The sequence below is a fragment of the Nannobrachium achirus genome, assembly GCF_963921795.1.
Source record: "Nannobrachium achirus genome assembly, chromosome: 2".
Classification (NCBI taxonomy): Eukaryota; Metazoa; Chordata; class Actinopteri; order Myctophiformes; family Myctophidae; genus Nannobrachium; species Nannobrachium achirus.
Genome location: NC_137811.1, coordinates 61,914,394 through 61,927,769, shown reverse-complemented (window position 1 = coordinate 61,927,769; position 13,376 = coordinate 61,914,394). Strand labels below are relative to the sequence as shown.

The 13,376-nt window shown below is 44.0% G+C and overlaps 1 protein-coding gene across 4 annotated transcripts in view; it reads left to right on the top strand.

Annotated features, from left to right (window-relative positions):
• Positions 1 to 13,376, top strand: part of ddr1 (discoidin domain receptor tyrosine kinase 1) — an 80,647-nt gene that overhangs the window by 59,946 nt on the left and 7,325 nt on the right. For 2 of the 4 annotated variants that reach the window (XM_080738899.1, XM_080738896.1), the window contains exons 10-15: positions 454 to 621; positions 1,733 to 1,789; positions 4,280 to 4,446; positions 7,482 to 7,686; positions 9,228 to 9,341; positions 12,904 to 13,223. In XM_080738899.1, the coding sequence (XP_080595025.1) occupies positions 454 to 621; positions 1,733 to 1,789; positions 4,280 to 4,446; positions 7,482 to 7,686; positions 9,228 to 9,341; positions 12,904 to 13,223 (1,031 nt within the window). The remainder of the gene's footprint in view (positions 1 to 453; positions 622 to 1,732; positions 1,790 to 4,279; positions 4,447 to 7,481; positions 7,687 to 9,227; positions 9,342 to 12,903; positions 13,224 to 13,376) is intronic. The other 2 variants (XM_080738897.1, XM_080738898.1) reach the window with 2 other exon arrangements.

Genomic DNA, 13,376 nt, shown 5'->3' with positions numbered 1-13,376 from the left:
TCCTCACATAAAACAAGAAACAAAACAAGACTAACAATAACAAGAACAGAACAGTACAGGGCGAACAAAACACAACAAGAACAAAGTGCTTGGCGCAACAGAGTGCCTAGTGCGACAAAGTGCTTAGTGCCAGAAGTAAGCTAAAAACCATATAGGAGAAACTAGCCTGGCAGAGTAATTCGTACCGGCATCAAATAGTTCTTGTAGGTGTAGTTCCAGACTCTCTATATCATTCGGAGATTGTGGAATAGTTGTCTGGCTACGCGAGACTACTCTGTGGGTGACTGCCATGTTGATATTTGGTTATGATGAGGCATATTCATATGATCTTTAACTGTTTCTCTCTCTCTCTCTCTTTGAATCCCATTCTGTCACCTTCCCCCCCCCCCCTCTCTCTCTTTCTCTCTCTCTCCCTCTCTTTCTTTTCACTCTCTCTCATTCTATCTTTCTCAGAGCCGTTTGGAGAGGGAGTGACCGACACCCCTCCTCATATTCCTCATCCTGCTGCTCCAGCTCTCCCCACCACCTCCCCGGCACATCCTCTCCCCCCCGTCCTGCCCACCTTGTCTTCCGGCCCCTCGCCAAGCGACAACTCCTCCAACAGCACCGCCGGCCCCTACGGTGAGTTCTAATCTGCTCCAGCTCCTCTTCCTCTTCTTATCCTCAGTCCTTTGCTGTTAACCGTGAAATGACACGCACAAAGCTCTATCCATCATTCTTTCTTTGTATATCTCCTCTCCTGAGTAATAGGATTGTGGGAACGATGTCTCAGCTCAGTGCAAAGGCAGCCACCAGTACCAAAGAAGCGGCACACGCACACACGCGCACACACACACGCACGCAGACACACACACACACACACACACGCACGCAGACACACACACACACACACACACACACACACACACACACGCACACGCACACGTCGCACACACTCTTGTCACACGCTACCAAATCCTCTGGGCTTCCAGCCAGCCTTCACTCCATCAATCTTTACCTACGTTCACTGCAGGATGCTTATCTCAGGGCACTCATTGTGCGGAAAGGACAAGGTGATATTGGCAGAATATTAAAGGTCATGAAGTTTCAACCCGTGATTAGTGTGAAGCAGTCTCTCATTGCAGCGTTATACAGCCTATTCACATCGCAGATGTAATGTGACAGATGTGGCTCCTTTTGTGACAACTCTCTCCCTACATAAATACCCTCACTTTATCACTTGAACTGTGTGATAATACTGTTGCAACCTGAATAACACAATAGCAGAAGAGCACAGAACGACTTGGACGCTATACTGTATATAGAGTAAAAACAGCCATTTACACCGTTACATTTATTTTGTATTATTATTCCCATAATTGTGATATTACATTTTATGATAATTCCATGGTTGGTAGGTTGTGAGGGATACAGCCATTTAGTTACTGTAGCAACAGTAAGGTGTTATGCTAATGCTGCCTTAATCATTTGTAATAAACAATTTTAGGCATATGCATTCTAACCATTAGGTCAAAATGCTAAAGGCAAAGTGCTTTGCTACTGGCCAATTAACCATTGTTTGCACAAAAATGTTTGCCTATTAATATATGCATTTAGATAGACTCATGCTATTCACTCCATTCCTCCACACCCTCCTCTTGAGTCCTCCTCCTCATCATTCAGTTCTCTTCTCATCCACTCCATCTTCTCCCCTCCTTTTTTACATCGCTCGCTGCTCCTCCTCCTCCTCCAGACCCCCCCACTTCCAGCCCCATGACCCCGGACCCCCCGGCTAACGGCACGCTTTCAGGTGAGAGAGAAAAAAAGGAGGAAAGAAAGAAAAAGAGAGAGAGAGCGGGGGAATTGAGAGGGACAAGGGAGATGGGTTGCGGTGCAGAACATCCACTTTGGCCTTCATCCAGCATCTTAAAACAAAAGCGCCCCACTGTTCAGCGGAGACTAGGGAGGTTTATAGGAGCAGGAGGTGGAAGGGGAGGGGAGGGGAGGGGGGAGGAGGGCGTCTGGCACTCCTTCTCCGTCCCGCTGGGGTTTAAAGATATACAGACATAACGGGGGAAACAAACCCTTCCCTGCTAACACTTTGCTGTAGCATGTTATATTTATGTACAATAACAGCTGGGCTTCCTGTGGTCTCCCCGCGCTGCATGTTTCTTAGGAACCCAGGCTCCGTTTGACACATCCAGACAATAACACAACTCTAAAATGTCTCTGTGTGGTGGCGAACAGAGCTTTGGATCTTCCTCTTTCTTACAGGCTGTGGTTGACCGGCTGTGTTTGGGGTTTTTTCAACCTCCCTCATGCAGTCTTGGCTGAGAGACACTGTGTGTGTGTGTGTGTGTGTGTGTGTGTGTGTGTGTGTGTGTGTGTGTGTGTGTGTGTGTGTGTGTGTGTGTGTGTGTGTGTGTGTGTGTGTGTGTGTGTGTGTGTGTGTGTGTGTGCGCGAGCGCGCGCGTGTATTTGTGCTCGGGTATGCACATGCATAGCTGTGTGTGTAAGTACATGTGCCTATTCATGACTAAATGAATGGGTGTGTGTTATACATGTGCGTGTGTATGCACATACACAAGCATGCATGCGTGTGTTGATGTCCTTGTGCAGGGGTCCTATTAACTAAGCTTTATATTACAACCCTACCAGCATTAGTCCAGTTAGACTTGGGTTTTCTTTTACGAGTTATGTTTATGGTCTTAAGTTTATGCCAAACTATAGCAAGGGACCCCTTTCATCCCTCATTCTAATGAAACGGTACATTTGACCTTCACATGGGGAGAAATAACAACAGTCGCCAAATTAATAATACAAATCGGACTCGCTCCAAGGGCTGCTGAGAGGCACAGAATTACACTGCGTGCACATTCTGTTCCCAGCAGTGCAGGGGCTTTGGGAGAGACGCCGTGGTATGAACCATGCATACTGGATGCGTGCTTTCACACACAATCCCACATCAGACACGCGCTAAGCCTGATGAAGCTATCTGGGTGTGGCATGGGGACTTTGTCACCATGCAGACCGTGGTGCTGCCAATGCACTCAGACGCGATGGCACGTTAACACACGCCATAGACACAACACGGCACGTCACGCTGTCCTCTCCCACCTGGAGGAGAGGAGCTCCTACGTGAGAATGCTGTTTATAGATTACAGCTCATCGTTCAAAAGCACAGTTCCACACCGAGCTCCAGACTCAACACCAAGCTAAGAAACCTAGGACTCAACCCCGGCCTGTGCAGCTGGATCCTGGACTCTCTGTCAGAGTGATTCTTGCACACGTACACACAGACATACTGGAGTATAGGAGTAGGAACCTTGAGCACTGCACCTTCAAGCACCTTAAAGGAGTAGTTCAACCCCAAAATGTCTTTTTTTCTATTGATTACTCATGCCATGGAGAGTAAAGTTCAATAATATTTTTTGGTTTTTGTCACATTCCTAAGACAAAAATTTGATTCCAGTAAATTTACCCCCATTGATTCCAGATGGGTGGGGTACATTTATTGTTATCATATTTTGTCTTAGGAATGCGACAAACTAAAAATATTATTGAACTCTAGTCTCCATGGCGTGACTAATCAATTGAAAAAAGGTCATTTTGGGGGTGAACTACTCCTTTAAGCGCTGACCTACAGACAAACTGTCCTGATAATGCTGCTATTCTTTGATTATTAGTTTATTTGTTTTTTCCTTGTTGTATATATGTTGATGATGATGATGATTATTATTATTATTGCTGCTACAATGTCTCAGGAACTAGACCAAAATAAATGTACTCTTATCTACCTATAGACAAGATGTAACAATAAAGATCCTTGAACCTTGAATGCATCCTGGCACAAACCCATGTACATGTAGGAACATTCACTGAGTTGGATTGACATTTTTACCATCATTTTAGCTGACTCTCCAAAGCAGAGCGAGTTAGAACAAGCATGACCGTTGAATGTGTGTCGGTTTTTGGCTCACCAGCAAACCGCCAGTTACAAATAGTTCAAGGGTAAGAGACATGAGCTATATTTTCATCCATGCCTTACCCGTTATCCCTAAACTTATTGAAAAACGTTTTAAAACAGTTTAACTAGCCTATCTACATCAACACGTTGTGAGCTTGTAGATCGGCTATTTGAAGTATTTTTTTAAATGGCAAAGAAGTTTAGGTATGGACGAAAATAGGGCCCATAGTGAATGGGCACAAACACAGCTCATTCACACAATTCCCTTTTTTCATGCAAAGCAGTAACGATACCTGCATTGTTCCTTTTTATTTATCTTCTTACATTCTCCAGGGCCAAACTTTGCTGCCGTGACACCAAGGGCAGGACTTCCAGTAGCCAAGGATGACAGCAGCAACACCGCCATTCTGATTGGCTGCCTGGTGGGGATTATCCTACTGCTTCTGGCTGTTATAGCTGTCATTCTATGGAGGCAGTACTGGAAAAAAATACTAGGCAAGGTGAGAATCCAGAGGGGTGGGTGTGTGCGTGTGTGTGTATGTGTGTACACGCGCGCGCACGTGTGTGTGTGTGCGCGCATGTGTCTACTTGAAGGTCAAGCACCCATACCTAGCAGCAGCATGTATTATTGTCCATGCATATAGTACTGTATAGGGTGCTGACTCATAGAACTGGTATTTAGCCTTCGTCAATAGAATCAACCGATGCTTGCTGAGGACGGCAGAGCCAAACAAAGACAAGAGCCAGACAGCTGGTGAGATAACGGCCTGCTTCAAACAGCAGCTTTCAGGTGCTCAGGCATCAGAACCGCCCTGTGCTTTGAGCACTGTCTGGTGGTATTCACTTGAAAATGACACAACAGGTACTTTTAGCAACGTGAGTCTGAGAATGTGTTCCAAGTGCTCTGTAGTTTTACATAAAGCAAGCCTAGCCGGGCTTGCCATTATTTCTGGTATCTGGGGAGCCCAGAAAACCTTTCTATTTACTATAGTATACAGATGACTGTATACGTACTGTATACGTCAAAGACAGTTTGTTGTTGTTTACAATAGGTTGCAAGCATTTCTTAGCACCTAAGTTTGCATCGTTTTTGTTTCACTTTTTCTCACCTTATTTAAGTATTTAGTAATTGCCTATTCTCCCAATGTATATTGTATAGTCCCTACTCCATAGTCCCTAGCAGCTAGGGCCTAGCCCATCAGTGCTGACCCCTACTGTTTGTTCTGGGATAGGGCGTAGACAACCACATGTATCCTCTGATACTTATGGCGTTGCCAGCCACTTCTTTTTATCTCACAGTGAGGAGTTTCATCGGAAGGCCAGTTCCTCTCCCTGCTGAACAGGCACTCCGACCAATATCTAATGATAACAACAACTTTATTTGGATAGCACTTTTCAAAACAGGAGTGCTGCACAGCAATTGGAACACATGTATGAAATATATTAAATAAAACATACAATTGAAAAGTCATAGGTGAAAATATATGAGTCTCTAGTGCAGCGCCAGAGATCCTGCTGGCTTCACATCCGCGAACACAGCCAATTGTGTTCGTTGGAGCACCCGGCCAAGCTGGAGGCACCGTAGGAGAATCGAACCCCCCAGTCTCCACAGTGACGGACAGGAACTTTACCCCTGAGCCACCCAGACACATTCTCATCATTTTTTCATAACTCTTCTTCACACTGTCCTCTGTAGCAACATGCAGCTTGGCACCTAAACAAACTACCCAAACAATGAAAACATTTCTCAACATCTAATCTTTCAACCAAAAATGCCAGCATTAGTCTTCCTCCAACAGCAACACTTTGACACTAACTAAAAACACCAAACAACAGGTTCTCTATGTTTCCCCATTTCTTTCTTTTGATGGTTTTCTATTATTGATAGTGTAGGAAATGTATACTTTATGTCTTATTTTATTAAATCAGCTTTTCATTACAAAACAGAAATGTTACTTGCTGGGTCCATCTTTATAACATTATTCCAAAGGTGCTTAAAAAGTGCCCTTTAATACTGTAGATAATCAAAGAAATCCTCATAGTTACATCGTTCACCATTGTAAGCAATGGAAACACCAGGATACTGGTAGGTCTCCTACTGAGATGGAAATCACCTGAAGTTGATGTATTTTTTATTTTATTTTTTTATTCATATAAATGGTTCTCACTAATGCTCATAGTTAATAAAATGATAACATTTTCGTCTACTCAGTCTGTGTTTCAGAGGAGGGCTGTGGACAGTTTAGAAAACAGCCTACCAGTGACATGACATTACCAAGCTAAGCCAAAATATAGAAATATTCTATTGGGCTTTATTGTGTGTTTTATCATTTTAACAGATATGTACAAATATTGCTCTGCTCTTCGTTGGCCTTCTTCATCTACTGAGCAGGTCCTTGCACAAGGCCTCATAGCATTATACCGTACATTTTTATACATGATTTATTCAGTAGTGCTCATGGTTGAATTTGAGTGAGAAAGGTATTATATTCCGGAATTTTGAATGCTGTCGTCATTGAATGAATTTTGTACCAAAGCAATGAAAGAAATCACTCACAGTTTCATCCACACTGACTGCTTATGCTAATCATAAGGACATTTTAAAAGGAGCACTCTGTATTGAGAAAGAAATGTAGTTATGATATTGATAACCATTGTAGAAATACCCTTGAGGAGATTCTGTACTGTCATTATAGGTATTTCAGTGCTGCAGTTCATACACAGCTGCACTAAAGGACTGTTCAGCGCTGTTCACAATAAAATAATAATTTTGTCTGAAATGCCCCTTAGTTTAGCCTCATGCCCCTCAAAACAATGGCATAACCTGAGGCCACAGTGGCCTTAAGCTGACTGTACCACTTTCTCCTGTGTCTCTCTCTTGTCAATATGTAGACAGTAAACTCTGGTGTCTCTTTCTTGTCATGTACTGTAGACACCAGTGTCTTTTGTTGAGATTCTGAAATCTTAACTCCCCGAGTCCCCATCTTTAAACCAATCCAGTGACCTTGATTGGTGCAGGGCTGAGCATGGATCAGATAGTAAATATCATCATTTATCTCTTTCACAGCAGATTAGGTTATCATCCCTAACCCTTAAATTCAACACATTCTTTCAATGGACTAAAATCTTTTATTTGAAATGTTTTATTTGATGGCCTTCCTGCCCTGGTATTTTGCCTTTGTGCCCTCAAAAAATGGACAACACCAAAGGCCAAGTGGCCTTGCCCCTAAAATGATGAAATTCCAGGCCTGGTTGAGATATCTCATTTCAACCCAGTTGAAAAACAGATTGAGGCAGTGCTTTTATAACATTACATTTTCAGGTCCAAGCTTCTATTTCTCTCCCACCAGTCTATGTCCTCTCTGTTTCACTATAATTTGTTTTATATGTACACTGAAAAATTGAAAACTGAAAAACAATTTGTTTTATATTTGCACCAAGGCACGCTCATTAGCGTTTTACTTTCAGGTGAACATTTATTTCAAATGTGTGCCTTCACATCTCATAGAGTAACTCTCTTCCCCTCACCCGCCAGGCCCAGGGCAGTCTGTCAAGCGACGAGCTCCGCGTCCATCTGTCCGTCCCCTCGGACAACGTGGTCATCAACAACACACACAGCTACTCCAGCCGCTACCAGCGGATCCACACCTTCCCTGACGACCGCGAGCGGGAGGGAGGAGAGGGCGAATACCAGGAACCCACCGCCCTGCTACGACCACGGGACCACCGAGACAGCACCGGTAAGGACGCGCACGCACACGCACACGCACACGCACACACACACACACACACACACACACACACACACACACACACACACACACACACACACACACACACACACACACACACACACACACTGCACTGTAATACTTACTACATGCTACTGGCTGCCACGTCAAAATGTACAGATAGCATCAGTAGGATTTACATATACATGTACCCACAGACATGTGTGTACATGTATATGTATCTAAGATGACTGTATTGTCGTGTCACGTGTGTTCTTGCACAGCAGCGCTGTGGGAAATCGCACATGGTTTTCAGTAGCGTGACAGTCTACAACATGCAAAGCTACGATAAAACACTCCACATGTCACTGTGTGTGCACCGCAGAATCAACAGTCGCTTTGACTTGTCATGAGAGAAACTAACAGTCGCTTAGACTTAGTCATGAGAGAAACCTTAAGCTGTGTACAGAAGAGTAACCGCCGCGGTCTGTTCCTCCACTCGCGCATTGTTTGCGTGTTTGCGTCGTGGCTATTGTTGTTGAGGGGGGGGGGGGGGGGCAGAAATAATGAAGGGAGGACGAAAGAATGTGCCATGCATGTGAAGAAAGAGGTGGTGTGAGAGAGAGAGAATGCTTTTCACAATACCAAAACAATTAGGCAAAATGAAACCAAATAATGTGCGAGGAGCTGAGTCTCCGGGGAGATGCACTGAGCTGGAAAGGGCACAAAAGACGCATTGTTCTCCAGGAGAGGGCAAGAGGAAGAGAGAGAGAGGGAGGTGGAGTGTGTGTGTGTGTGTGTGTGTGTGTGTGTGTGTGTGTGTGTGTGTGTGTGTGTGTGTGTGTGTGTGTGCGTGTGCGTGTGTGTGGGTGAGTGGGTGTATGTTGGGGGGGGGGGGGGCGCAAGAGGTTGGGCATGCTGTGTCTTTACCAGGCGCCTGTGAGAATTTGGAATAACAAAAGTCACTCACACATTATTCCATTCATTGGATTTTGTTGTTATGTTTTTTTGTTCCTGGCCTGATTTGTTGTGTTAACCTTGCCTGTTCCTTTGCTATGCTCTCCTGTTCTGTTGTGTTCTGTGGTCCATGTGTTCATGCAACTACCCCACCCCCCTTTCTCTGTTGGACTGAGATGGATATGCTGTTATTGCTAACATTGTCTTGCTAATGATGGTCATGTTATAATTTTTGGTGTTTTCTTGTCATTTGAATTGTTGTGTTGTTGTGCCATGTTGCGTTATGTTTGTCTTGTCTCGTGTTTTGTCCCTTTGTGTTGCGTTGTCGTGCCATGTTGCGCTGTGTCGCTCCATGTTGTGTTGCGTTCGTTTGTGTTTCGTCGTGTCATGCAATGTCACGTGGTGTTGTATTGTGTTGCGTTGCGTTGTGTCGTGTCATCATGTTGCGTGGTATTGTGCCTTATTCGCCTGCCTTGTATGCTGCGTGTATAAACCATATCACCTGTTGTGTGTGCCTGTACAATGCCTGGGGCCTTGTGTGTCCATGCTTTGTTGCGTGTGTATGTTGTGTGTGTGTGTGTGTACCCTCCCAGCCTTGCTGTTAAACAACCCAGCCTATCACCTGCTCCTGTCAGATCACAGACAAGGCGCGTGGCCTCTGGCCCTCCCCAGCAGCGCTCAGGAAAAGAGCCTCAATGTGGCCCAGGGTAAGACACCTCCGACTGGGGGAACCAACGCAGTCGCTCTGGGCAGGGGCGTCACAACGGGGGGAAAAGTGGGACTGAGTTACTAGGGCCCAAGGTGGAGGGGGCCTTAATTATTTTATACTTTAGCTATTTTTGAAAAGTTGTGAAAATGTGTGCAAATCTTTGAATATATGTATTTTTTAAGCGAACATTCGTAACTCAAATTTTGCTTCTGGGGGGTGGTCCCTGGAACTAAATATTTTGAGATGGGGGTCCGTGGCCAAACACATATCATTTTGGGGGTCCTTCACGTGAAAAGGTTTGAGCACCACTGACATAGAAACATAGAAGGATTTGAAATATTCAAAGACAGATTTTCACGATAAAAAAAAAAGGCAGATCTACAAGCTCGCTGCTGCGCTGTGAGCTTGTAGATCTGCTATTTTTCAATAGTTAAAGCACAAAATAATGCGTAATAATGAGTTCCCATTCTAAATGGGTTAAACCCCCTCCCTATGAAGAACATTCATAGGGCCCGCAGTAAATCCTTGTACCAAGGGCCCAGGATTTGGTGCGACACCCCTGGGTCTGGGCTCCTAAACTTAGTAGGGATGCACAGAATGAAATGTCTGTACAATTATTGTTTTGTGTGATTTATTTTCCAGAAATTGAGTATCGACTCAACCCATTAAGGCCTGAGGCCGATTCTGCAAAATGCCTTCTAAATCAGTAGTTTTCTAAAATGTTCAAAAATAACAGATGTACATGCTTGCTTGCGCTGTGAGCTTGTATGTCTGCTATTTTTAGCTGGTCAGCAGGACCAGCTCTTTAAACAGATTACATTGTCCTGAGACATTCAGGGGACCTAGGGGACCTATTTGCCGATTGGCTGTCCATGTCACATGGTCACCGAGCTCATGATCCATTGGCCAGGCCCTCCAGATCTGTACTGCTGTAATGACATATTTTGTCCAGCAGGGAGCACCATTCCTTCACACTGAGGCGGTGCCTGTGGCCAGCCTGCTTGTGATAAATGAAACAGAAGAAAAGAGAGGTCTATACTTGAGTAAAAGTACAAAAGTATTGGCATCAAAGTACAAAATGTTTGTATGATTGCTTGTAGATCGGCTATCATTCTTTGATTTTCACAAGTCATTGTTGACATCATCATCCATTTAAGCTTTATAATTAGCTTCATACTAACATTAACATTATTTTTCTTCTTTCAATTCTAAACGTAGAGATTAGGTTATGAAAGGAAGGTGATTAGGTGATGAAAACTAGCAAAACTATAGCAGCCATTCACTTTAATCAACGCGATGCATCCAATGTAATTGTGATGAGGATGTCAAACAAACGTTAATCACGTCGTATTTAATTATACTTCATCTGTTACAGATGATTGTCCAAATAAACCGTACGTTATTTAAACTGTGAGCCATTTATAGACAATATGCAGTGTTGCCCTGGGCATCGTTGTAGGCTGTAGTAGGTGATGTGTCACACCATCTGCATACCATCTGCATTAACATATGAACTGAACGAGTATGCAAGTTGTCAATGATTTAACTCTATGACCATGATATGGGCTTTGGTGTGAAGTCATGAAAATATCGTACCCTACACAATTTACAAAAGCAACACAAAGTACATTCATTGATGAGCTGCTTCTTCCTGTCATCTGATCAGTGTCCACACAGTAGATTAATTCGAGTTGCATTTTAATATCAAATGAAACAGAGCAAAAACGATGTGCTGAATGAACCAATGCGAGTCTTTGAGAATTACAGTTAGTATCTTCACAAATAATGAGCACATTTCTAGAGACACGGTAACACATTCATTGTACTAAATGACAAGAAAGCATATATTTAGAACGATATGTAGCAGTGAAATACCACAAGATTTTGGAAAATGCCTACAATCAATACACTTATTTGAACACCTTGGTTACATTAAGTTCTGCATAATGCGTACTTTCTGCTTTTGGTACATTTCAATACAAATACTTTTTATACTTGTACTCAAGTAAATTTTGAATACAAGTCTTCCACTTGTATGATACTTAAGTAAAGAATGCGAGTACTTTTCCCACTACTGCCTAATAAGCATGCTAGTTTTAGTAAAATCAGACATCACAGATAGATTTATAGAGTAATAGGCTATATGGCAACTGTAAACTTAGCAGGAGTCCTCCAGGCTATGGGGGAAAGTAGCTGTTGGAAAAAGTACTCAAATGTTTTACACTTGTTTTTTTAAAAGTATCTTAAAAGTATCAATACTGCACTGTAGATGTACTCAGTTATAAGTAAAAGTCTCACACACACACACACACACACACACACACACACACACACACACACACACACACACACATACACGGGGGGGGGGAGTGACAAAATTCATAGATCTAGAACACAGACTTCATAGATATAGAACACAGAATATGTACAGTACAGTACAGTGAGGTACAGTATACAGTACAGTAAAGTACAGTAAGGTAATACGCAGTTATTACTGTTGTTTGAGCACGCCCGAGTTTTTTCAAAACTTTTTTTTTCCAAAAAACATTTTTTTCCAAAACTTTTTTTTTTCAAAAAACATTTTTTTTTTTTTTTCAAAAAACATTTTTTTTTTCATCTGACCAGCTTATATATTGACTGTGTCAATTCTTGTTGAATAGAAAACCGGTTTTAATGGGATAATTAATATGAAAACATAGGAGTAGGAACAGATGGTTTTAGATTTTGTGTAAAAGTCCCTTTTGTGTAGAAGTCCCTACTTACAAAAGCTGCACAATTCATAGTGCAGATTATGATAATGTGGAGATTTGAATTTCCACAATGAATTCTGAAGTCAGAATGTCTGCTTAGTTGGAAATAGTCCAGACTTTGATGCAAAACATGAAAGAGGCTAGCTTTGTTCCCCAAACATCACAAAATCCAGGAAGATAATTATAGTTTTTCCCATAATCGTGTAGCCCTTCTACTTGCTAAAACTTGCTTATTAGCAGCCAAGTGCTGCAAGACAACAATCATTCCGAGCAGCACTACTGCTTTTGAAGGTCAAGTGTGGAGCAGCAAAGATAGCAGGTAGTCTTACCAGTTTCATTATTGCATGCGTATGACTTTTACCACAACCCCTCCTGTCACTCACCGTCACTTAACGAGCTCACTTCACTCACCATCTCCAGGTAACCGCCGTTTTGTTTTAAAACACTAAATCCGTCGGCAGCAGCGGTTTTGTCTGACGGTGAGATGTGATAGTCTCACTTTTACAAGACAGCTTTAGAGAAAGACAGATGGTTGGTTATTTCAATTTGTTTATTTCTTTCCCCCGTCTGTCAAACTAACCTTTTATCTCGCCCTCTCTCTCTCTCTCTTTCTCCTCATCAATCTTCTCCCCATCTGTCTCTGTCTCTCTCTCTCTCCCCATGTCCTCCGTCACCCTGCGCCTCCCTTCCCTCTGTTCACCCACTCCGCCTCCACCAATTTCCTCATGTCTTCCTCCGACCCGGCCACCTGCGTCTCCATCTCTTCTTCCTACTCCTCTCTCTCTCTCTCCTCCCTTCCTCACGGTGCAGCCTGCGGTGTGGACAGAGACTTGGAGAAGAGCTTCCCCCTCACGCACCAGGAGGAGCCGCCCCCGTACCCCGGTGCGCCCCCCTACCCCTCGCTGTCCCCCCCCAGCGTGCCGCACTACGCCGAGGCCGACATCGTGAGCCTGCAGGGCGTGAGCGGAAACAACACGTACGCCGTGCCCGCTGCCGCCGCCGCCGCCTCCTGCTCCTCCACCTCGTCCAGCCCCGTGGCCGACTCCTCGGCCGCCTGCCCTCCCCTCCCCGAGCTGCCCCGGCAGAGACTGGTCTTCAAGGAGAAGCTGGGGGAGGGCCAGTTTGGAGAGGTACGGGTTTGTGTGTGTGTGTGTGTGTGTGTGTGTGTGTGTGTGTGTGTCTGTGTGTGTGTGTGTGTGTGTGTGTGTGTGTGTGTGTGTGTGTGTGTGTGTGTGTGTGTGTGTGTGTGTGTGTGTGTCCACGTGTTTTTGCTATATAACAGC